General features: G+C 42.6%; 1 protein-coding gene across 7 annotated transcripts in view; it reads left to right on the forward strand.

Annotated features, from left to right (window-relative positions):
- The window catches only part of ARHGEF10 (Rho guanine nucleotide exchange factor 10), a 131,095-nt gene that overhangs the window by 43,415 nt on the left and 63,059 nt on the right, over positions 1-24,621 (forward strand). For 2 of the 7 annotated variants that reach the window (XM_038772937.1, XM_038772944.1), the window contains 7 exons: positions 665-781; positions 1,869-2,007; positions 3,590-3,699; positions 17,382-17,459; positions 17,791-17,970; positions 20,315-20,431; positions 22,366-22,458. In XM_038772937.1, the coding sequence (XP_038628865.1) occupies positions 665-781; positions 1,869-2,007; positions 3,590-3,699; positions 17,382-17,459; positions 17,791-17,970; positions 20,315-20,431; positions 22,366-22,458 (834 nt within the window). The remainder of the gene's footprint in view (positions 1-664; positions 782-1,868; positions 2,008-3,589; positions 3,700-17,381; positions 17,460-17,790; positions 17,971-20,314; positions 20,432-22,365; positions 22,459-24,621) is intronic. The other 5 variants (XM_038772938.1, XM_038772939.1, XM_038772940.1 and 2 more) reach the window with 5 other exon arrangements.

Consider the following 24,621-nt stretch of genomic DNA (forward strand, 5'->3'; position numbering starts at 1 on the left):
TTTACTGACCAGTAGATCTGTGTTTCATAGCTTAATGTAGCACATCTTGTGTGGCTCAGTGAAAAGAGCCCGGGCTTTGGAGTCAGAGGTCACGGGTTCAAATCCTGGCTCCTCCAATTGTCAGCTGTGTGACTTCGGGCAAGTCACTTCACTTCTCTGTGCCTCAGTTCCCTCAACTGTAAAATGGGGATTAAGACTGTGAGCCTCCCGTGGGACAACCTGATCACCTTGTAACCTCCCCAGCTCTTAGAACAGTGCTTTGCACATAGTAAGCGCTTAATAAATGCCATCATTATTATTATTATTATTATTATTATTATCTTATGCATAGCAAGAGACCAAGTTTTGCCGGGCTATTATTTTTGTGCTTGCAAACAGCACAAAAGGCTATTCAGGACCCATAATGGATCCTCTCTTGATATGAATTACGCATTTTTTGTTGTCGCCTTAGAAGCAATGAGCCTGAAATTTGCTTAGTCCACCATTTCGCCGGAACAAGCCACTGATTTTGCATCTTTGCTGAAGTCAAATCAAAATGCTATATATTTAGACCATTTATTCCCATCCATTCACAAGCCTAACAATATAGGAGAACATAGTTTTTTAGTGTACCCCCAAGCGTGACAGACATTTTGAAAAGATTGTATCTTTTTATGCACTGTAGCTTTCCCATGACCTAAACCGTTTAAAGGAGCACTATGAAAAAAAGATGAAAGATTTGATGGCAACCACTGTGGGAGCAGTAGAAATTCAGCAGCTAAAGCAAAAACATGAGCTGAAGGTAGTATAGTTAACTTCCGTGACCGGTTACGTATTGGATGATCATATGAATGAGGAATATTTTTGATTTTCTAAGCAGCAGGAATGCCAGTATGGTCAATTTGTTTTTAAACCCGTCTTAAAAGGGTACCGTCAAGTAACCTTTACATTCTGCTGCTTTTTTCCAGTGTGGTTTTGTTCAAGTGTACTGTTCTTGGCATTAGAGCTAAACTGAAAATAGCTGTTTTTCTCTCCAAACTTCTGCTCTGACACTCAGTTGCTTCATCTTAGACGTCCTTGGGGTCCAATCTTATTTAGAAGGTGTTGCCTAGCCTTGGAGCTAGTGCTGGTGGTATTCGAGTATTGCCGTTGGAAACAACCAGTCAGTAGTATTTATTGAGCACCTATTTACTTTGCCCTCAAGAAGCTTACAATCTAGCAGGTCATTGAGTCAATCAGCGGGTTTTTTTGGAGCTTAAACTATGTGCAGAGCACTGTACTAAGCACCCGGGAGAATAGAGTGGAGCAAAGTAGTTCATCGAGAAGAACAAAGCATGCATTTTCTTCTCTGGGTTTATTTTTTTCCACCCCCTGTGATAAAATTAGTGATTGTTTTCAAGAGTAGTTAGGTTTTGTTGAATGCACTTCCTATAATGGATGCAAAGACAGAATTTTGCATCAGATGCCTCTGTTCCAGCTTCTAGCTACCTGTGTGTGTGCTACAGAACCTAATTAGCTTGGGAAATATTCACTAATTTTAGCTGAGTGTGTGTTTCAACCCATGATACTAATTATTTAACCTCTGCATCTCAGTTTTCACATCTCTTGAGTTTGCAGCATGACAAATAATGCCTCTTGCACTTTAGGTTTCCTGGTTTGAGCTATTTAAATGTAGTGAGTGATTTATAGAAAAAACTGGTTTTTTTTCTTTAAACTGCCCGAAATGTGTCTTCAAATATTTAAAATGAATGGCAATGTAAGAAGCAAAACACAGAGCATTTTGGAGCTAAAGTGTGACGGTGTTCTTGGAAACAGGATTGGTGAAATTTGTTTTTTTTAATCAGAAGAGTGGGATTTATTCGGTTGCACAATACTCACTGAACATGTAGGTTACCCTTTTCGCTGTTTTACAGATGCAAAAACTTATGCAGGCCGCTAAAGAGGGCACTAAAGACGGGCTGGAAAAGACCAAAGCAGCTGTGAAGAAAGGCCGCTCATTCATTAGGACCAAATCTTTCATTTCTCAGGGTCAGTGTCCTTAAACGTGAAAAAAATGATCTTGAATTGAATGTGACAAGGAGCTAATTTATTGCTTGCGACCAGGATTTGGGGGGTTTTGTTTGTTTTTTGGGAAGTGTGGAAGGGTCGGGAAGTGAAATTATTCACCTTTGATTGCGGTGGGGGTGAAAACTGCCCGGATGAACTTGGTAAATCAGTCTTAGCAGGAACTCTGGGGCCAAAGTTGTGGACTGTTGTGGACACAGCCCTGCCACGGGGAGAGAGGTTGGGGGGGGCGGGGGGCTTCCAAGGATGAGCTTACCTCCGAAATGACAGAGCTGCATAGCTGGACCCTGGGAACCTTCCCTGGGAGATCGGATCAAACCCCTGGATACGAGGTTAATCTGCCATCCCGTTGGCATGGAGCCTGAAAAGGAATGGAGGTGCCCTACTTAGGAGCACAATTATAAGCGAAATCTAACTACACTTTATCATACATAATAAAATGTTGAATATGTTGGCTTAAAGTCTTAGAGAAGCAGCGTGGCTTAGTAGAAAGAGCCCGGACTTGGGAGTCAGAGGTCGTGAGTTCTAATCCCGGCTCTACCACTTGTCAGCTGTGTGACTTTGGACAAGTCACTTCACTTCTCTATGTTCTGTCATGTAAAATGGGGATTAAGACTGTGAGCCCCATGAGGGACAACCTGATTACCTTGTATCTACCCTAGTGCTTTAGAACAGTAAGTGCTTAACAAATACCATCATTATTATTATTATTATTATTATTATTATTATTATTATGGTTATTATTATTTTATGGAGACATTTAGATACTCCCCTCACTTCTTCCCCTTTCATTTTTTTATAGTTCATATCCCAATTGAAAGGGGAGCAAATAGACTTTTTGGGGTGTGGTGGTCCCTAGGGGCTGACCACTGTATCAGATAGGAGACCAGGCATTTCATTCATTCATTGTCGTATTTATTGAGTGCTCACTGTGTGCAGAGCACTGTACTAAGCGCTTGGGAAGTACAAGTTGGCAACATATGGAGACGGTCCCTACCCAACAATGGGCTCACAGTTTAGATACTTGGGTTGGGGAGCAAAAGGAGGGGAAGGGTGTGTGCATGGGTGTGTGTGTGTGAGTGTGTGTGTCCCCTTGCTCTTTATAGTCAAAGGCTATACTATTGATAATGATTCTTGCTTGCATTCTTGGGTAGAGTCATTATTCAGTCCCCTGGATGAACAACAATTATGCTGTACATGGGTGCGTGGAAAGAGCTCGGGCTTGGGAGTCAGAGGTCGTGGGTTCTAATCCCGGCTCCGCCGCTTGTCAGCTGTGTGACTGTGGGCAAGTCACTTCACTTCCCTGGGCGTCTGTTACTTCATCTGTAAAATGGGGATTAAGACTGTGAGCCCCACGTGGGACAACCTGATTACCTTATTTCCCCCCTCCAGTGCTTAGAACAGTGCTTGGCACATAGTAAGTGCTTAACAAATACTATTTATTATTATTTGTTGTTATCATTATTATTATTATTATTAGTGTGGGGAAGTGCCTAAGTGTGTTCATATATATTGCATAGGAACTAGTCTATTCTGTATCTGTTAGATCACAGATCTTGCCTTGAAGAAGAGGAGCTGAATTTATTTATTGACGTTGACTATACGCAAACAGAAGCCATCATGACCCCTATGCCTGAAGGCTTATCCCAGCAACAAGTAGGTGTTTTTTGGGTTTGTGTTTTTGTTTTGAGAGAATGGCGCAAATACTAATTTTAGGGAAGTTTAATTGATTGCTCTGGGCATTATTACTGAGCACAGTGGTTTTTGATTCTCTTCCATAAAGAGGATAATCCTAAAGAAATTGATGAGGGGGGAGGCTAGTGAGTGAAAATATTATCTGTACTCTAGTCACATCCTCTGAGGTGCATCCCAAATTCTAGGGTGAATGAAAGATAGGAAGCATTGGAACACACAAAGCTTGTGGTTTGGAATGTTTTTATTTTAAAATGTGGTCGCCTCTCCCTTCAGATTGTAAGCTCATTGTGGGCAGGGAATGTATCTGTTTATTGTTATAGTGAATCTCCCAAGCGTTTAGAACAGTTCTGTGCACACAGTAAGTGTTCAATAAATACAACTGAGTGAATGAATGGTTTCTTCTCTGTCCTGAATTGTTTAGACCTTTGGAAAAATCCCATACCATATGTTTGCTACTGCTAACTGCTCTTGGTATTTCTTTATAGTAGTAATTGTTGGATCTATGCACTGACTATGTGCCAAACATTGTACTAAGTTCTGGGGAAAATGGAAGATAATCAGGTCATACAAAGCCTCTGTCCCACATGGGGCTCACTGTATAAGGGAGAGGGAGACCAGGTTTTGAATACCATTTTACAGATGAGAAAACTAAGGCACAGAGAAGTTAAGTGACTTGGCCAAGGTCTCGGGGCTGACCCCTCCAGGCCTGTGTTCTTTCCACTAGGCCAAGCTGCTGAACTGTTTGGGTAGCATCTTGTACCCATTGAAATCCAGTTTGCTCAGAGGGACAGATTCATATGGATCTTTTATAATGTAGGCTGAAGTATGCCCAAGATGATACTGAAAATGTGAAATGTAGAATCACAAGTATTCTGTTTCCTGAACTTCTGATGCTCTATGTGGCAAAAAAATGCTTAGGCTTATTGCTAGCAGGAGTAGTAAATAACTTCTATAAGGCATCGCTTATCCCTGTAGCAGCTTGCTTCTTAAAACAGAAGTTCCTACAGTGATCTATGTAGAAGGAAGCCTTGGATTCTAAGGGGGAAATGATTAGATTACTTCCTCAATTTAAAACTTACTCTTCAGTAATTGAGAACTTTTTCTATTTTAGACATCTGGCATGTCCCATCCAGAGTGTGTGTTTTAGGGGGGTTTTTTTGTTTGTGTGTGGTCTTGAAATGGCTTTATAATTAAAATGGAAACCTAAAAACTACGTAACTGTGGGCAAGCATTCCTGCCAGTCGGTTTTCCCTGTTGACTTTGAAAACTGAAATTCAAATGCTTAAAATTGAATAAAGAAATCACTGAAGGAGAACTTTGTTCGGACTTTCGTTCTGGTAAGATAATTTTAAAAATCCAGAGTATTGCAAATACTATGGGGATGGAGTGCCTTTGAGTGAGCCCAATTCTGCCTCTCAAGTATGTGCTTCTGGAAACCTGTAGAATTCAAGGATATTCCATGATGTTCTTCTGTGGCATATACCCTGAGGTGGCAACTAGTGTACCATTAGGGGAAACGCCATGGGAAGGGGAATAATAATGAAAATAATTGTGTTTAATATGTGCCAAACACTGTATTAAGCCCCGGTGTAAATGGATGTGGGGCGTTCTGCGAGAGATATGTCCGTGGCATTGCTATGGGTCGGAGACGACTCGGGCTAAAACAAGACAAGATAAAGTACAGGCAGATCTGAAACGGTCTCTGTGTCACTTGAGGCTCACAATATAAATACTGTGTTTTATACCCAAACAGTTCAGCAGCTTGGCCTAGTGGAAAGAACACAGGCCTGGAGGGGTCAGCCCTGAGACCTTGGCCAAGTCACTTAACTTCTCTGTGCCTTAGTTTTCTCATCTGTAAAATAGTATTCAAAACCTGGTCTCCCTCTCCCTTATACAGTGAGCCCCATGTGGGACAGAGGCTATGTCTGACCTGATTATCTTCCATTTTCCCCAGAACTTCGTACAATGTTTGGCACATATAAATAATAAATAGGAACAACTTCTCCAGAATCTAAACTTCTGGGGGGCAGGGACTATATTCTCTCCAAAGTGCTTAGTACAGTACTCTGCAAACAGTAAGCGCTGAATAAATACCATTGATTGACTGATGTCTAGTAACTCTGTTGTAACTCTCTCAAATACAATAGTATCTGCCCAAAGTAGATGCTGAAAAAATACTGCTGATTGCTTGGTTAGATTGTTTACCCCTCGAAGGCAAATATTGTATTTATTCATTCATCCTCTGTATTTATTGAGCACTTAACTGTGTGCATAGCACTGTTCACTCCATCCTTTAGTACAGTGCATATTTAACAATAATAATAATAATGATGGCATTTGTTAAGCACTTACTATGTGCAAAGCACTGTTCTAAGCGCTGGGGAGGTTACAAAGGGATCAGGTTGTCCCACGGGGGGCTCACAGTCTTTATCCCCATTTTACAGATGAGAGAACTGAGGCCTAGAGAAGTGAAGTGACTTGTCCAAAGTCACACAGCTGACAAGTGGCAGAGCTGGGATTTGAACCCATGACCTCTGACTCCAAAGCCCGGGCTCTTTCCACTGAGTCACGCTGCTTAGGCACTTAATAAATACTACAGATTAATCCTAGGCATGATTTGTATCTTGATGCAAGACTTCGCCTGCTTCATATAGAGACGATTTGAAGCAGTGTGACCTAGAGAAGCGGCGTGGCTCAGTGGAAACAGCCCGGGCTTTGGAGTCAGAGGTCATGGGTTCAAATCCCTGCTCTGTCCCTTGTCAGCTGTGTGACTTTGGGCAAGTCACTTCACTTCTCTGTGCCTCAGTTACCTCATCTGGAAAATGGGGATTAAGTATGTGAGCCCCACGTGGGACAACTTGATTACCTTGTATCTACCCCAGCGCTTAAAACAGTGCTTTGCACATAGTAAGTGCTTACTAAATGCCGTCATTATTATTATTAATAGTACTAGTAGTAGTAGTAGATAAGAGAGCATGGTCCTGAGAGACAGAAGGACCTGGGTTCTAATCCCAACTCTTCCCAACTGTCTGCTGTGTGACCTTGGACAAGTCACTAAACTTATCTGTGCCTCAGTGGCCTAATCTGCAAAATGGGGATTGACTGTGAGCCCCATTTGGGACTTGGACTGTGTCCATCCTGATTGTCTTGTACCTACCCCAGCAATTATTTCAGTGACTGGCACATAGTAAGCACTGAAAAGATACCTTAAAATAATGAGAGTGAGGAGGGAGGAAGGTGGTTGGGCTGTGGGGAGCACTGAAATTGATATCAAATATTTAATCCTAAAATATCAAGGGTCATAATATCTGGGTTTAAAATAATGTGCTGTAAATTTAGACTCAGTAAAAATATCAAGGATCAAAATATCTGGGTTTAATGTAATGTGCTGTACATTTAGCCTCAGTAAATGTAAAGATACCTCTCCAGTAGAATTCCATGGTCTCCTACATTAATATTTTGGAAATTTTAATACAGATCCAGAGGGAACAAACATACACTAGCATTCATTCAATCATATTTATTAAGCATTTACCGTGTGCAGAGCACTGTGCTAACTAAGCACTCGAGTACAAAATAACAGAATTGGCAGATAGGTCTCCCTGCCCAAAACGAGTTTAGGTATACTGGGAATGTAATAATAATAATAATGATGGCATTTCATTCATTCATTCAATCGTATTTATTGAGCGCTTACTGTGTGCAGAGCACTGTACTAAGTGCTTGGGAAGTACAAGTTGGCATTTGTTAAGTGCTTACTATGTGCAAAGCACTGTTCTAAGCGCTGGGAGGATGAAAAGTGATCAGGTTGTCCTACATGAGGCTCTCAGTCTTAATCCCCATTTTACAAATGAGGTAACTGAGGCCCAGAGAAGTGAAGTGACTTGCCCAAAGTCACACAGCTGAGAAGCGGCGGAGCCGGGATTAGAACCCATGACAGTCTTCTAGACTGTGAGCCCACTGTTGGGTAGGGACTGTCTTTATATGTTGCAAACTTGTACTTCCCAAGCGCTTAGTGCAGTGCTCTGCACACAGTAAGCACTCAATAAATACAATTGAATGAATAAATGAAATGACCTCTGACTCCAAAGCCCGGGCTCTTTCCACTGAGCCACGCTGCTTCTCATCTGTGGAAAGAGCCCGGGCTTTGGAGTCAGAGGTCAGGGGTTCAAATCCCGGCTCCGCCACTTGGCAGCTGTGTGACTTTGGGCAAGTCACTTAACCTCTCTGTGCTGCAATTTCCTCATCTGGAAAATGGGGATGAAGACTGTGAGCCCCCCCGTGGGACAACCTGATCACCTTGTAACCTCTCCAGCGCTTAGAACAATGCATAGAACAGTGCATGGCACGTAGTAAGTGCTTAACAAATACCATAATTATTTGCTCTGCACACAGTAAGCGCTCAATAAATATGATTGAATGAATATATGTTTGTACATATTTATTATTCTATTTTACTTGTACATATTCATTCTATTTATTTTATTTTGTTAATATGTTTTGTTTTGTTGTCCGTCTCCCCTTTCTAGACTGTGAGCCCGCTTTTGGGTAGGGACCGTCTCTATATAATAATAATAATAATGATGGCATTTATTAAACGCTTACTCTGTGCAAAGCACTGTTCTAAGCGCTGGGGAGGTTACAAGGTGATCAGGTAGTCCCACGGGGGGCTCACAGCCTTAATCCCCATTTCACAGATGAGGGAACTGAGGCACAGAGAAGTCAAGTGACTTGCCCAAAGTCACACAGCTGACAATTGGCGGAGTCATGACCTCTGACTCCAAAGCCCGGGCTCTTTCCACTGAGCCACGCTGCTTCTCTATCTGTTTCCAACTTGTACTTCCCAAGCGCGTAGTACAGTGCTCTGCACACAGTAAGCGCTCCATAAATACAATTGACTGAATGAATGAATTGCACGTAGTAAGCGCTTAATAAATGCCATTATTATAATAATATGCAGAGCAAATTCTTTTCTTCAATAAACCCGTGTTTGGCCTTGGCCATTTTTAGAAGTCATTATTGGGCACCTGCTGGGTGCAGACCAGGGAACAAAACGCTTGGGAATGTCCGAAAGGATCCGCTTTGGAAGGCGACAGAACTCACCCAAATCCGTATTTCCTGAGCGGGAGAAAAAGCCGCATTGGTCCAGCAGATGGCAGTTGGTTCCCGGCCTAGAAACCCAGCCACACTGACTTGGCTACAATGTATTGGCTTGTGAAATTATTTGGTTTTACCTCTTTTTTCAATCTTTCAACTGGACTGTATGCAGTTGCTCACCCAAGGACTAAAATGACTCAAAAGAAAGATAATGCGGGTGGAGATATTTTGAGCAAGGCACCTCCTTCCCCTCCCTACAGCACCTGTATATATACACACACACACACACACACACACACATATATACATACACACACACATACACGTATGTATGTATATATGCGTATGTATGTGTATATACGTATGTATGTATATATGAACAGTGAGTTCACAGTCTAAAAGGTTCACAGTCTATATAAATATATATATATATGTGTGTATATATGTATATGTATATATGTATATATGTATATATGCATATACGTATATGTGTGTGTATATGTATATATATATGTATATGTATATATACGTATGTATGTATATATGTATATGTATGTATATATGAACAGTGGGTTCACAGTCTAAAAGGTTCACAGTCTATATAAATATATATATACGCATATACATATATATGTATATGTATATACGTATATATGTATATATGTGAATATATATGTATATGTATATACATACATATATACGTATATACATATATATGTATATGTATATACGTATGTATGTATATATGAACAATGGGTTCACAGTCTAAAAGGTTCACAGTCTATATAAATATATATATATAAATAATATAATATATATAATTATATATAATTGTATTTATTATTTATATATTATTTATAACATATATATAAATAATATATATAAATATATATATTTATATAGACTGTGAACCTTTTAGACTGTGAACCCACTGTTGGGTAGGGACTGTCTCTATATGTTGCCAACTTGTACTCCCCAAGCACTTAGTACAGTGCTCTGCACACAGTAAGTGCCCAATAAATACGATTGATTGATTGATTATGACATATGTTTGTATGTCTTTATTACTGTATTTATTTTATTTGTACGTATTTATTCTATTTATTTTCTTTTGTTAATATCAATCAATCGCATTTATTGAGCACTTACTGTGTGCAGAGCACTGTACTAAGCGCTTGGGAAGTACATGTTGGCAACGTATAGAGACGGTCCCTACCCAACAGTGGGCTCACAGTCCAGAAGGGGGAGACAGAGAACAAAACCAAAGATACTAACAAAATAAAATAAATAGAATAGATATGTACAAGTAAAATAAATAAATAAATAGAGTAATAAATACGTACAAGCATATATACATATATACAGGTGCTGTGGGGAAGGGAAGGAGGTAAGATGGGGGGATGGAGAGGGGGACGAGGGGGAGAGGAAGGAGGGGGCTCCACGTGACTGATATATGTAAATATATATAACTGACTGTTAGTATGACTGTTACTGTGACTGTTAATATGTTTTGTTCTGTTCTCTTTCTCCCCCTTCTAGACTGTGAGCCCACTGATGGGTAGGGAGTATCTCTATATGTTGCCAACTTGTACTTCCCAAGCGCTTAGTACAGTGCTCTGCACACAGTAAGCGCTCAATAAATACGATTGAGTGAGTGAATTAATAATAATAATAGTGATGATGATGATGGCGTTTATTAAGCACTTACTATGTGCAAAGTACTGTTCTAAGCGCTGCGGAGGTTACAGGGTGATCAGGTTGTCCCATGGGGGGCTCACAGTCTTAATCCCCATTTTACAGATGAGGTAATTGAGGCACAGAGAAGCAGCGTGGCTCAGTTCAGTCATTCATTCAATCGTATTTATTGAGCGCTTACTGTGTGCAGAGCACTGGACTAAGCACTTGGGAAGTACAAGTTGGCAACATATAGAGACAGTCCCTTCCCAACAGCGGGCTCACAGTCTAGAAGGGGGACACAGACAACAAAACAGAACATATTAACAAAATAAAATAAATAGAATAAATATGTACAAGTGAAATAGAGTAATAAATATGTGCAAACATATATACATATATACAGGTGCTGTGGGGAGGGGAAGAAGGTAAGGAGGAAGGGATGGGGAGGGAGAGAGGTAGGAGGGGGCTCAGTATGGGAAGGCTTCCTGGAGGCCTCAGTGGAAAGAGCATGGGCTTTGGAGTCAGAGGTCATGGGTTCAAATCCCGGCTCCGCCACTTGTCAGCTGTGTGACTTTGGGCAAGTCACTTCACTTCTCTGTGCCTCAGTTCCCTCATCTATAAAATGGGGATTAAGACTGTGAGCCCCCCGTGGGGCAGCCTGATCACCTTGTAACCTCCCCAGCACTTAGAACAGTGCTTTGCACATAGTAAGCACTTAATAAATGCCATTATTATTATTATCATCATTATTATTATTATTATTAAGTGACTTGCCCAAAGTCACAGAGCTGACAATTTGCAGAGTCCAGATTTAAACCCATGACCTCTGACTCCAAAACCCGGGCTCTTTCCACTGAGCCAAAGCATAGAACCACGAATTTTAACTGGATTGTTCATTCATTCAATCAGTCATATTAAGCGCTTAGTACAGTGCTGTGCACACAGTAAGCATTCAATAAAGATGATTCAATAGCGTGGCTCAGCGGAAAGAGCCCGGGCTTTGGAGTCAGAGGTCATGGGTTCAAATCCTGGCTCCACCACTTGTCAGCTGTGTGACTTTGGACAAGCACTTCACTTCCCTGAGCCTCAGTTCCTCATCTGTAAAATGGAGGTGAGGACTGTGAGCCCCACGTGGGACAACCTGATCACCTTGTATCCCCCCAGCGCTTAGAACAGTGCTTTTCACATAGTAAGCTCTTAACAAATACCATTGTTATTATTATTATTATTATTGAATGAATGAATTTATTGAGCACTTACTGTGTGCAGAGCATCATATTAAGCGCTTGGAAAGTACAAATCGGCAACAGATAGATACAGTCCCTACCCAACAGCGGGCTCACAGTCTAAAAGGGGGAGACGGACAACAAAACAAAACAAGTAGACAGGTGATTGTCTCTGAGTAGTTGCATTCTCCAACAATACTACTATGTTCACTTTGCCTTAATTAAGAAAACATGCACAGAGAGCAAGTCGCCGGCTCAGAAAACGAAAAGTGAGCACAGGTAACCTAGAATTCCATGTTGGTTTTATAAACTTACCATCTCTGTCAATAACTTTGAGGAATTTTATTTTTCTTGAAATATCACGTTTGGTCTTTATACTCTGACCTTTCCACACTGGCTGTTGCAGACAGGTGATCATAAGAGTGGATTTTTTTTTTCTTTTACCGGTGTCTGTTATTTATTTATTTTACTTGTACATATCTATTCTATTTATTTTATTTTGTTAGTATGTTTGGTTTTGTTCTCTGTCTCCCCCTTTTAGACTGTGAGCCCACTGTTGGGTAGGGACTGTCTCTATATGTTGCCAACTTGGACTTCCCAAGCGCTTAGTACAGTGCTCTGCACACAGTAAGCGCTCAATAAATATGATTGATGATGATGATGATGATGATGTTAAGGGCTTATTATGGGTTAAGCACCCTTCTAAGCATTGAAGCAGCATGGCTCAGTGGAAAGAGCATAGGCTTTGGAGTCAGAGGTCATGGGTTCAAATCCCAGTTACTCCATCTGTAAAATGGGGATTAAGACTGTGAGCCCCCAGTGGGACAACCTGATCACCTTGTAACCTCCCTAGTGCTTAGAACAGTGCTTTGCACATAGTAAGCGCTTGATAAATGCCATCATTATTATTATCATTATTACTAGTTAATAAAGTCGGACACAGCCCTGTTCCACACAGGGCTCACAGTCTAAATAGGAGGGAGAACAGATATTGAATCCTCATTTTGCAGTTGAGAAAACAGACACATAGAAAAGTTAAGTGACTTCCCCAAGGTCACACCACGGGCAAGTAGTAGAGCCTGGATTAGAACCCCAGTCCTTTGGCATCCAGACCCGTGCTTTATCCACTCGGGCAGAGAACACGTCCAGCAGCTTGTCTTCTCCCAAGCGCTTAGTACAGTGCGCTGCCCACAGTAAGCGCTCAATAAATACCATTGATCGATCGATTGATTGGCTTGGGGTAGGCAGTCCCCCAAGGTCACACTTTCCATATGGCAGCAGGGCTAGTTTTGAAACATTCAAGGATTGTTCTAGAACCGAGTTATCCCTGGACACTGGGATCATTCTGAAAATGAGACCCTGCCTGATCTGAGGCAGATGGAACGGGTCTGGTTATTCTGTCGTATTGTATTCACCCAAGCGTTTAGTACAGTGCCCCGCACAGAGTAAGCGCTCAATAAGTACCATTGATTTATTCTTCTGGGCAGAAGAATTCTTCCTCCTCCTCCTATTCAGCAATGGCGACCACAAATGCCACTGTAACTGCTTTTGTTGAGTTCCTTCCCGCTGCCACTGCCAAAAGAGGGACTCTTATTATTAATAATAATAATAATAGCATTTATTAAGTGCTTACTATGTGCAAAGCACTGTTCTAAGCACTGGGCAGGATACAATAATAATAATAATAATGGTATTTGTTAAGCACTTACTGTGTGCAAGGCACTGTTCTAAGCGCTGGGGAGGATACGAGGTGATCAGGTTGTCCCACAGGGGACTCACAGTCTTCATCCCCATTTTACAGATGAGGTCACTGAGGAGCAGGGAAGTGAAGTGACTTGCCCCAAGCCACACAGCTGACAAGTGGCGGAGCCGGGATTTGAACCCATGACCTCTGACTCCAAAGCCCGGGCTCTTTCCACTGAGCCACGCTGCTTCCCCAGCCACTATTAGAGCCCCTAAAAACAGAGCCACCCCACCTAATACAGAACATCTGGTCACCTTCCCAGTCTAAGCCCCCTTTTTCATTCAATCATATTTTTTGAGTGCTTACTGTGTGCAGAGCACTGTACTAAGCCCTTTTCCTCTGCTCTCCCCTATCAGATCTCTCCTAAGAGAAGGACCTTGGGCCAGGGGTGAGGGCTAATAAGGGGGATCTTTCTGCTCATCCCCCCTATACTGTAAGTTTGTTGTGGGCAGGGAATGTGTCTGTGGTTATATTGTACCCTCCCAAGCGCTCAGTACAGTGCTCTGCGCAAATAAAGCACTCAATAAATATGATTGCTGCCATGAGGGTATCAGTTGAGCTTGTAACCAGAGCTCTAGTGACTCTAGGCTTTTGTCTGACTGAATAAGCCTAGGAAAGGTGGACAACCTTTTCCTGGACAGGAGGGTGACACAGCAAGGAAACTAAAAGAAGCAGCGTGGCTTAGTGGAAAGAGCCTGGGCTCGGGAGTCAGAGGTTGTGGGTTCTAATCCCTTCTCTGCCACTTGTCTGTTGGGTGACTTTGGGCGTGTCACATAACTTCTCTGTGCCTCAGTTACCTCATCTGTAAAACGGGGGTTAAGACTGGGAGCCCCTTGTGGGACAACCTAATTAATAATAATGGCATTTATTAAGCGCTTACTATGTGCAAAGCACTGTTCTAAGCGCTGGAGAGATTACAAGGTGATCAGGTTGTCCCACGGGGGGCTCACCGTCTTAATCCCTATTTTACAGATGAGGTAACTGAGGCACAGAGAAGTTGTGACTTGCCCAAAGTCGCACAGCTGACAATTGGCAGAGCTGGGATTTGAACCCATGAACCCATGACCTCTGACTCCAAAGGCCAAGCTCTTCCCACTGAGCCATGCTGCTTCTCTGCCTTGTATCTACCCCAGCGCTTAGAACAGTGCTTGGCACATAGGAAGCGCTTAAAAAATAGCAACATTATTACTAAGGGCGGCGTCTCTCAAGGTGAGTTCTCTTCATTCACCACCAGACAATGTCCTGAGGCTCCTCAGAGAGGCAGCAGTAGTCAGATGAACAGGGGACGAGGAGGAGGAAACGGGGCTTGCAGACGGAAAAATCCAGCTGCTCCCAAATGTCAGGATGAATTCGAGTAGGCTTGGAAGCAGGACCAAAATATATGGCTCTAAAGAGCTGATCCCTGGGCTCCCTCTGCAAGTATTTGGTGCCAAGACTTAAGTTTTTCCACGTAGATTCTGGTCAGTGGTAGAGATTTTCCAAGAAATTGTTTTCAAATGAATGAATAGTTTATGCAGACTCAGCTTCGGTACTTAACAAATGTTAACAGCCGCAACAGAAGAGCAAACATGTAAGCTAGAAAAAGAAAGTTAATTAACTGGGCGTAACATGGCCTAGTTAAAATTGCCCAGGGCTGGGAGGGAAGACATTTGGGTTCTAATGCTGATTCCACCACTTCATCATCATCATCATCATCAATCGTATTTATTGAGCGCTTACTATGTGCAGAGCACTGTACTAAGCGCTTGGGAAGTACAAATTGGCAACATATAGAGACAGTCCCTGCCCAACAGTGGGCTCACAGTCTACCACTTGCCTGCTCTGAGACCCTAGGTAAAATCACTAGGTTCTCTGGGCCTCTCAACTATGAAGTAGTGATTATTAAGTACATATTTTCCCCTCCCACTTAGGCTGTAGGCATATTCTGTTGCTCATTTGACAGATCCCAAAAGTGGACTGGCTTGGGCTAGGCAAGAAGGGGGCCACATGTGTGACAGGGTCTGTGTTTGCGTTGATTTAATATTTGTGCCAGTGCTTAACACAGTGCTTGGACCACAGTAATGGCTTAACATGTGACAAAATTAAGGCTCCGCCAGTTGTCAGCTGTGTGACTTTGGGCAAGTCACTTAACTTCTCTGTGCCTCAGTTACCTCATCTGTAAAATGGGGATTATTCATTCATTCATTCATTCAATCATCATCATCATCGATCGTATTTATTGAGCGCTTACTATGTGCAGTGCACTGTACTAAGCGCTTGGGAAGTACAAATTGGCAACATATAGAGACAGTCCCTACCCAACAGTGGGCTCACAGTCTGAAAGGGGGAGACAGAGAACAAAACCAAACATACTAACAAAATAAACTAAATAGGATAGATAGGTACAAGTAAAATAAATAAATAAATAAATAGAGTAATAAATATGTACAACCATATATACATATATACAGGTGCTGTGGGGAAGGGAAGGAGGTAAGATGGGGGGGATGGAGAGGGGGCGAGGGGGAGAGGAAGGAAGGGGCTCAGTCTGGGAAGGCCTCCTGGAGGAGGTGAGTGCTCAGCAGGGCCTTAAAGGGAGGAAGAGAGCTAGCTTGGCGGATGGGCAGAGGGATTGGGGGCATTCCAGGCCCGGGGGAGGGCATGGACTGGGGGTCGATGGTGGGACAGGCGAGAACGAGGTACGGTGAGGAGATTAGCGGCGGAGGAGCGGAGGGTGCGGGCTGGGCTGGAGAAGGAGAGAAGGGAGGTGAGGTAGGAGGGGGCGAGGGGATGGACAACCTTGAAGCCCAGGGTGAGGAGTTTTTGCCTGATGCGTAGGTTGATTGGTAGCCACTGGAGATTTTTGAGGAGGGGAGTAACATGCCCAGAGCGTTTCTGCACAAAGATGATCCGGGCAGCAGCGTGAAGTATAGATTGAAGTGGGGAGAGACAGGAGGATGGGAGATCAGAGAGGAGGCTGATGCAGTAATCCAGTCGGGATAGGATGAGAGTTTGAACCAGCAGGGTAGCGGTTTGGATGGAGAGGAAAGGGCAAATCTTGGCAATCTTAATCTTGGATTAAGACTGTGAACCCCCCGTGGGACACCCTGCTCACCTTGTAACCTCCCCAGTGCTTAGAACAGTGCTTTGCACATAGTAAGTGCTTAATAAATGCCATCATTATTATTATTATTACTAAACAGCTGCCCTGCTTTACCAAGCAGCGTAAGCTCATCCTGTAGACTGCAGGGTCATTGTGGGTAGGGAATGTGTCTATTCATTTTTGTATTGTACTCTTCCAAGTGCTTAGTACAGTGTTCTGCACATAGTAAGCGCTCAGTAAATACCATGGAATGAATGAATGAATAATTCAGGGCTCCCAGCTTCATTCTCCGGGATCAATATTGTCAAGCTCTTACCCTTCCTCCAGACTCATAACTGAGCTCAGAACCAAAAGGTGCGAGTTTGAATGCTCTTCTGTAGAAATAAGATGATTTTGGCTCAGAGGAAAGAACCTGGGTTTGGGAGTCAGAGGTCATGGGTTCTAATCCCAGCTCTGCCACTTGTCAGCTGTGTGACTTTGGGCAATTCACTCAACTTCTCTGTGCCTCAGTTCCCTCATCTGGAAAATGGGGATTAAGCCTGTGAGCCCCATATGGGGCAACTCGATTACCTTGTATCCCCCCAGTGCTTAGAACAGTGCTTGGCACATAGTAAGTGCTTAAAAAATTCCATCATTATTATTATTATGAGAGGCATTTGCTAAACTGTGTACTCCTGCTCGCATTTACTGACTGTATGCTACTCACCTAAGCTCTTAGTACGGTGATTACAGTGCTCTGCACATGGTAAATGCTTAATAAATACAATTGAATGGATGATTATCAAGTAATTTTCTATTATTTCTTTATCCTCAACAGGTTGTGAGGAGATATATTCTCGGTTCAGTCGTTGAAAGTGAGAAGAATTATGTAGAGGGTCTCAAAAGGATTTTAGAGGTACTGGAATCTTTTCTAATTACTGTAGCTGCGTAAAGTATTAAAAAATTTCTGCCGTGGTACCGTGGTGTAGCCTATTTCTGTATAGGCATCACTTAGCAGGTATTTTACTTTCCAGTACAATTCAGAATATGTGTGGTTTTTTTGTTTTTTGTTATTTTTTTTTTTGATTGTCACTGCATTTCGAAACAAAACCCTCTATCTCTTGTGGGCAGGGAATATATCTACCAACTCTGTTATGTTATATTCTCCCAAGTGCTTAGTACAGTGCTATGCACACAATAAGTGCTTAATAAATACGATTGATAATCGCTTTTGTCATTTTTCCCAGCAATATGAGAAGCCACTCTCTGAGATGGAACCAAAGGTACTGAGTGAGAGAAAACTCAAAATGGTCTTTTATCGAATTAAAGAAATTCTTCAGTGCCATTCGATGTTCCAGATAGCCTTGGCCAGTCGGGTTTCCGAGTGGGATGCCGTCGAAATGATTGGGGATGTCTTCGTCGCTTCGGTAAATAATTTATGGTGCCCGGCTATGTGAAAAATGTGGATTTCAGAATTTGGCAAATCCTTGGTTGTTTGTTTTCCTGTTGCATTTCATCATTTTCTGCTTGTGGTTACTTTACTAGCTTAGGATTTGGGTCATGCCTACAAGGACAAGTCAGCTGATAGCAATGTTGGCTCGATTGATTAGCAGGAAATGTGGGATCGCTATTTGTTAAAAATCAGCATATTATTGAGGCTTGCAGGGAAGTTTGTTAGGGAGCTCTAGGTAATGTGGAAATGTTCTCTATAAGTTCCTCCCCCGCATAAGTTACGTGGGACAGGGACTGGATCCAACCCAATTATCTTGTATTTACCCCAGCAGTTAGAACAGCATCTGGTGCATCATAAGCACTTAAGAAACACCACATTATTATTATTTTTATTATTACTAGTAGTAGTGGTAGTGTTATTGAAGGCGTTCCTTGGAGAAGGCCAATAATGGCATTTATATTGATGCCTGTTTACTTGTATTGATGTCTGTGTCCCTCCTGCCCCAAACCCCGTCCAGACTGTGAGCTCATCGTGGGCAGGGATTGTCTCTTTATTGCTGTGTTGTACTTTCCAAGTGCTTAGTACAGTGCTCTGCATACAGTAAGTGCTCAATAAATATTCATTCATAATAAAAATAATAATAATGATGACATTTATTCATTCATTCATTCATATTTATTGAGCGCTTACTGTGTGCAGAGCACTGTACTAAGAGCTTGGGAAGTACATGTTGGCAACATATAGAGACAGTCCCTACCCAACAGCAGGCTCACAGTCTAGAAGTGCTTACTATGTGCAAAGCATTGTTCTAAGCGCTGGGGAGGTTACAGGGTAATCAGGTTGTCCCACAGGGGACTCACGGTCTTAATCCCCGTTTTACAGATGAGGTAACTGAGGCACAGAGAAGTTAAGCAACTTGCCCAGAGTCACACAGCTGACAATTGGCGGGGCTGGGATTTGAACCCATGACCTCTGACTCCAAAGCCCGGGCTCTTTCCACTGAGCCACGCTGTAAGCCCCAATTCATTCATTCTTTTAGACTGTGAGCCCACTGTTGGGTAGGGACTGTCTCTATATGTTGCCAACTTGTACTTCCCAAGCGCTTAGTACAGTGGTCTGCACACAGTAAGCGCTCAATAAATACGATTGATGATGATGATGATGATGATGATGATGATGATTTATTCGGTCGTATTTATTGAGCGCTTACTGTGTACAGAGCGCTGTACTAAGCACTTGGAAAGTACAATTCAGCAATAAAGAGAGACAATCCCTGCCCACACTGGGCTCACAGTCTAGAATAGATTGAATGAATGAATGAATGAATGAATGAATGAATGAATAGACCCCGGCTCCTCCCAACTGGCCGTGTTCCATGGAGCTGTCCCAAGGCAAGGAGGCAGACCTAAGCAGGAATATTGGGGTCCCTGAGCTGAGTGACCGGAGCCCCCAGCCTCTCCACGCCCCCTCCATTGGTACAGCAGCAATTTGAGGGGCCCATCTGCTATTCATTCAATCATATTTATTGAGTGCTTACTGTGTGCAGAGCACTGTACTAAGCGCTTGGGAAGTATAAGTTGGTTTTCATTGAATCGGCGGGCGGAGGATGAGGAATTCACAGATCAATCAATCAATCAATAGTATTTATTGAGCACTTACTGTGTGCAGAGCACTGTACTAAGCACTTGGGAAGTAGAAGTTGGTTTGCATTGAGTCAGCGGCGGGAGGATCAGGAGTTCACAGATGACAGCAGTATGCCTCCTCTAAGTCTCCCCTCTCCACAGGGTTGTTTGGGGGGGACTGATTCATATCAATTGATCAGTGGTATCTATTGAGCGCTTACCATGTGCCGAGCACTGTACTGGATACTTGGGAGAGTACAATACGACCCCAATAGGTTTACAGTCTACCTTGGGGAGCCAGACATTAAAGTAGATAAGGGATCGGGGATATAGTAGAGTATCGGATTATTTTAGAAATGCCGTGGGGATCGGTGAGTATCGATCCGCTTAAGGGGGACCCAGACAAGTTCATCGTCGAGGCAGAGGGGAGGTTAGATGGGGAAATAAAGGGCTTAATCTGAGAAGCCCTCTTCATAAGGCATCGATGTTCCTTTAATTGTATTTTCAAATCAAGCACTCAGTACAGTGCTTTGCATACAGTAAGCGCTCAGTGAATACGATTGAATGAATTATTCATTGTAATTTTTCATCCTGCCCGGCTATGTTGATCATTTTTTACGCCCACCTCCCAAGTAGACTGTAAGCACATGCATGCACACATACGTTTTCTTGACTGTATTCTCATTTTTATTTCAGTTTTCTAAATCCATGGTCTTGGATGCCTACAGCGAATATGTGAATAACTTTAGCACCGCCGTGGGGATTCTCAAAAAAACATGTGTTACAAAGCCTCATTTTCTTGATTTTTTAAAGGTAAGTCTGGCGAAGTTTCACATAGGGTTTCGACAGCCACCATCTGAAGTGGAGAGAGGAAATCAAAGCTCTTTTTCATTCATTCATTTATTCAATTGTATTTATTGAGCGCTTACTGTGTGCAGAGCACTGTACCAAGCGCTTGGGAAGTACAAGTTGGCGACATATAGAGACGGTCCCTACCCAACAACGGCCTCACAGTCTAGAAGAGCCTGTTGTATTTGCCTCCCTCCCTTCCAGCTTCAGTCAAACAATCAGTCAATCAGTGGTATTTATTGGGTGCTTATTAATAATAATAATTGTGGTATTTGTTAAGCTTTTACTGTGTGCCAGGCACTGTACTAAGCCCTGGGGTGGATACAAGCAAATCGGGTCGGACATAATCCCTCTCCCACATGGGGATCACAGTTTCAATCTCCATTCTACAGATGAGGCAACTGAGGCACAGAGAAGTGAAGTGACCTGCCCAAGGTCACACCACAGACTAGTGGCAGAGCCGGGATTAGAACCCACAATCGGCTGACCAGACGATTTTCATGACCAGATACTCCGGTTTAAGGCTCTTACTGCGTTCCTCCCTCATTTTGCGGATGACACATATCTCCTCCCGGCCTCAGAGATAGAATAATGATGATGATGATGAGATGATGATGGCATTTATTAAGCGCTAACTATGTAAAAAGCACTGTTCTAAGCGCTGGGGAGGTTACAAGGTGATCGGGTGCCCCCGGGGTGCTCACAGTCTTAATCCCCATTTTACAGATGAGGGAACTGAGGCCCAGAGAAGTGAAGTGACTTGCCCAAAGTCACACAGCTGACAGTGGTCGGAGTTGGGATTTGAACCCATGACCTCTGACTCCAAAGCCCAGGCTCTTTCCACTGAGCCACGCTGTAAGGGCTCTGGGCTCCCTTTCTCAAAATGGGTCTGATTCGGCCTCACGCCTCACAGGCCGTTCAATGCTTGTTGTTTTGTAGTCAATTAATCAGTGTATTTATTGAGCGCTTACTGTGTGCAGAGCACTATAGTAAGCACTTGGGAGAATACAATATAACAGTATAACGGAGTTGGTAGACACACTTTCAAGTCCTTAGTACGGTGCTTTGCACACAATAGGCACTTAATAAATACCATTGATTGATTGATTCTCATAATAATAATAATAATAATGGCATTTATTAAGCGCTTATACTATGTGCAAAGCACTGTTCTAAGCGCTGGGATGGTTACAAGGTGATCAGGTTGTCCCACGGAGGGCTCACAGGCTTAATCCCCATTTTACAGATGAGGTAACTGTTGCCCAGTGGGAAGAGCATGGGGCTGGAAGTCAGGAGACCTGTGTTCTCCCTTCCTCTGTCAATTGCTTGTCGAGTGACCTTAGGTAAGTCACTTAACCTTTCTGTGCTCAATTTTCCTCATCTGTAAAATGAGGTTAAGATACCAGTTCTCCCTCTTTAGACTGCGATCCCTTTGTGGGACTGGACTGTGTCTGGTTTGAATGCGTGAATTTGGTTAATGACATTATTATTAGTATTTCCAATATGCAGAGCAGTTGATACACAAAAAGTATCTGAAAACTTTCTCAGTTTTGTACTGAATTAAATTTCCCCCAGTGACAATCCTCAAGAAAGAGTCGGTAAATTTCAGAGGAAACTTTTTATTAGTTGGTAAGTTTTGGTAAGAATGTTTATTGGCTGCTGCTGCCACTTGGAAACTGGAGAAGTTTTGTTTTGTTGTCTGTCCCCCCGTTCTAGACCGTGAGCCCGTTGTTGGGTAGGGACCGTCTCTATATGTTGCCGACTTGTACTTCCCAAGCGCTTAGTACAGCACTCTGCATACAGTAAGCGCTCAATAAATACGATTGAATTGAATCAAAGTGTAATTTTGTTGCATCCATTACATAGTATGTTCAAACAGCCCAACTTTCTCTTTTCAGCAGTGCCAAGAATCAAGTCCTGATCGAATTACACTCTATAGTTTGATGATGAAACCAATTCAGCGTTTTCCACAGTTTATTCTTCTGCTGCAGGTAAATATGACTATGCAAGCTGGATTATAGCTCACTTTTTGGCGGCGTGAAGTTGTCACTCCATTTTCCTATTAACCAGTTTTTTTTTTAATCTGTTTTTTTGAATTCCAAAATATAATATTTAAGGTTAAGCCATTCAATAAAATGGGGTCTTTTATTCATAAAACCGCTAATATAGTTAATAGCAAAGACTGTCCAAATGGCATTTTTGGTATGAGAATTGTTTTTCTAGATACGGATGACACTGCGTCTTTAGTTTCATCTGCAAAAGAGGAGTCATTTTATGTTTAATCCTCCAAAACAGTGAAATTCCAGGAAACTGAAAATTTTTCTCAGCCGATGGAACTTATTTAAGCATATGGTGTACTGTTAAAAAGCAACATCATCCTTCCAGTGACAGATCCAAACGACTGATAATTCTGTACAAGATGTGACAACATATTATTTGCTACTGCTTTCAAGTTCATTTGATCTTTCAAATTAAGCAGAAGAGACAAAAATTGACTATCACTATACTAAAATTGATTCCATGGACAAATTAGTTGATAAACCTTCAGACTAAATCTATTTTTTGGTATGGCCCGTCTGCAAGTCCGTTCACTTCAAATTTCTGGTTTATCCTGTGGTGTTGAGAACATTATCACCTCTAAATTGTGTACGTTTAGTTTAAATTTGCTATTCAAAAATCAGGCAAATCATTTTCTTTCCAGAGTAAAGTCAATTTGAAATGAACACTTCAAATTTGCCCTTCAAACTCCTTTATCTAAAAGGAAAGGGCCAAGCATTCCTTGCCCCTTTTCCATTTAATATCACAAAACTTGAGAATTTGCGGTGTTTGACAGAGATGGTTACCCAGAGATGTATTAGGTAATTAAAATACTGCAAAAGTGGAAGTTATTAGAGCCTAGCTGTTATGGCCTAGTAAAAGGAGCACACGTCTGGGAGTTGGAGGACCTGGATTCTAATCCTGGCTCTGTCACTTATCTGCTCTGTGACCTTGGGCAAGTCATTTAGCAACTCTGGGTCTCAATTTCCTGTAAAATGGGGATTAAATCCTACTTAGACTGTGAGCCCCAAATGGGATAGGGACTGTGTCCAACCTGATTAGCTTGTATCTATCCCAGCGCTTCATTCAGTGCTTGGCATATAGTAAAGCACGTAAGTACTTAATATTAATAATAATAATAACTTTGATATTTGTTAGGCACTTACTGTGTGCCAGGCACTGTACTGAGCACTGGGGTGGATACAAGCAAATGGGGTTGGACACAGTCCCTGTCCCACATAGGGCTCACAGTCTCAATATTATTGTAGTTGTTATTGGTGTAGTAATCTCTGGTACTTAAAGGAAGACGTCCACAAAATGGTGTTTTCATCCTACTACTTCTCAGCTCCAAACATTTTGGAGAGAATTTTTTAGTGCAGATGTTGAAGAACCTCACGAGTAAAAAAAAATCTTCAAACTTGGAATCTTACAGGCAGCCTCCATATGAAGGTGGTATGGAGAGCCATAATGAAATTTTTGATAACTGTGTAATTCTTCCCTGTCTTCTTCAGTGCCCCTGAAGGGGAATGAGGAAGCTAGCATGTAGCTTCCTCAGAAACCCTCGTTGGTGGAATGATGAAGAGAATGAATATCTTCCTCAGCGCTACGAGAAGATGATGGAGCTAGCTTCCTCGTTTAATGGGGGATGGTAGAGCTAGTGAGGAGCTTCCTCAGTGTCCCTAGGGGGAGGTGTGAGAAGTTATGGAGCTAGTGTTATGAGCTAGGAGTTATGGAGCTCTGTCATCAAAACCTGCCGGTCTCACCGCCACAACATCGCCAAGATCCACCCTTTCCTCTCCATCCAAACCGCTGCCCTGCTGGTTCAATCTCTCATCCTATCCCAACTGGATTACTGAATCAGCCTCCTCTGTGATCTCCCATCCTCCTGTCTCCCTCCGCTTCAGTCTATACTTCATGCTGCTGCCCGGTTCATCTTTGTGCAGAAACACTCTGGGCATGTTACTCCCCTCCTCAAAAATCTCCAGTGGCTACCAGTCAACCTATGCATCAGGCAAAAACTCCTCAATCTCGGCTTCAAGGCTGTCCATCACCTCGCGCCCTTCTACCTCACCTCCCGTCTTTCCTCCTACAGCCCAGCCCGCACCCTCTACTCCTCT

Source organism: Tachyglossus aculeatus, chromosome X1, assembly GCF_015852505.1.
Source record: "Tachyglossus aculeatus isolate mTacAcu1 chromosome X1, mTacAcu1.pri, whole genome shotgun sequence".
Lineage (NCBI taxonomy): Eukaryota > Metazoa > Chordata > Mammalia > Monotremata > Tachyglossidae > Tachyglossus > Tachyglossus aculeatus.